The sequence below is a fragment of the Chlamydomonas reinhardtii genome, chromosome 7 (genome assembly GCF_000002595.2).
Source record: "Chlamydomonas reinhardtii strain CC-503 cw92 mt+ chromosome 7, whole genome shotgun sequence".
NCBI lineage: Eukaryota > Viridiplantae > Chlorophyta > Chlorophyceae > Chlamydomonadales > Chlamydomonadaceae > Chlamydomonas > Chlamydomonas reinhardtii.
This window is the reverse complement of record NC_057010.1, coordinates 2,027,104-2,028,315: the sequence shown is the minus strand read 5'-3', so window position 1 is coordinate 2,028,315 and position 1,212 is coordinate 2,027,104. Positions and strand designations below refer to the sequence as shown.

The window sequence follows — 1,212 nt, the reverse complement described above, 5'->3', positions numbered from 1 at the left end:
TCACAATCACCACACCCGTCAACATGCCGTACACCCACAGCCACCTGTAAGCATTGGCGTGTGTTTTGTGTTTGTCCATGAATCAGAATAATCGGCTCAAAGCGTCGACACCGCCAGGACGGCACGGGCGCACGCCGTGTGACGGGAGGCGCAACCCGCCAGGACCCGTCCATTCACACAGCAACAAACACGTTCTATCACCTTCCACCGACGCCTGCCCTATCCCAATTTCCCCATCCCGCAGCACCCCAGCACCCCAGCACCCCAGCACCCCAGCAACCCCAGCACCCCGCCCACCCCCCCACCCCCCACCCCACACACAAACCCCCCCACCCACTTGTCACTGCCCTGGTCCTCGGGCGCGGCGCGACTCCACAGCGCCAGCCACCACTCGCTGGCCAGGAACACGGCCTGCCCCGCCAGCATGCCACAGCCGATGAAGGCTGTAGCAGCCAGGCCCAGGTGGCGGCAGTAGCGGCCGTACACGGCCCACGACACCGTGCCCGTGGCCTTGTCCTCGCTGGCCACCAGCTTGCCTGCATGGGGCGGGCGGGGGGGCGGGGACGGGGCTTGCAAAGATGGTTGCAAGAGCGGTACAGGATGCACCGGGGGTGTGGGTGGGGTTGGACACGGGCCAAGTGGTCACGCAGCGCATGTGGGTTCACGCCGCAGCAGCTAGCAGCCCAAACACAGCGCACAGCGCAAAGCGCACAACACACTATCATCCGTGTCATTTCCGCCACCCCAGAAGTACACACACAGCTCTGTCCTTACCCTGTCATTCCCCCACTCGAAACACAATCCCTCACCCGTATCCACACGCGCCAGGGACGGGCTCTTGGCGGCAGTGACCAGGTCGTTGCCGCCGCCGCCCGCCAGAGCCATCGAGATCTGTTGCCGTAACCGAAAAGCGCTACTCGCCAACCGGCCCAACGTGCCGCTGCGGCCGATGGCGGCGCCGCCGCCGTCGCCGTTGGCGCGGCCGGCGGCGAAGGTGCGGCTCATTGACAACCGGTAACGGTCCATAAAACTGCCGCGGTTGGCGCGGTTACTGGCACCGTACTGGCTGTTTCCGGCGGTTGGCGTTACGGCGGTTTCGGTTTGGTCTGCAGCGGTTGCGGCCGCGGCGGCGCCTTTGGCGGCGAGGTCGGCAGCGCCATCACCCATCAGCTCCAGCGTCACCGCCTCCGCCGCCTCCGCCGCCTCCACCAT

At 66.3% G+C, this 1,212-nt stretch overlaps 1 protein-coding gene across 1 annotated transcript in view; it reads right to left on the bottom strand.

The window, feature by feature from the left end:
• The window catches only part of CHLRE_07g325761v5 (uncharacterized protein), a 10,965-nt gene that overhangs the window by 2,405 nt on the left and 7,348 nt on the right, over nucleotides 1-1,212 (bottom strand). Inside the window, exons 15-17 of the mRNA XM_043064086.1 lie at nucleotides 810-1,133; nucleotides 338-536; nucleotides 16-44 (exon numbers count right to left, since the gene is read on the bottom strand). Coding sequence (XP_042922653.1) covers nucleotides 16-44; nucleotides 338-536; nucleotides 810-1,133 — 552 coding nt within the window. The remainder of the gene's footprint in view (nucleotides 1-15; nucleotides 45-337; nucleotides 537-809; nucleotides 1,134-1,212) is intronic.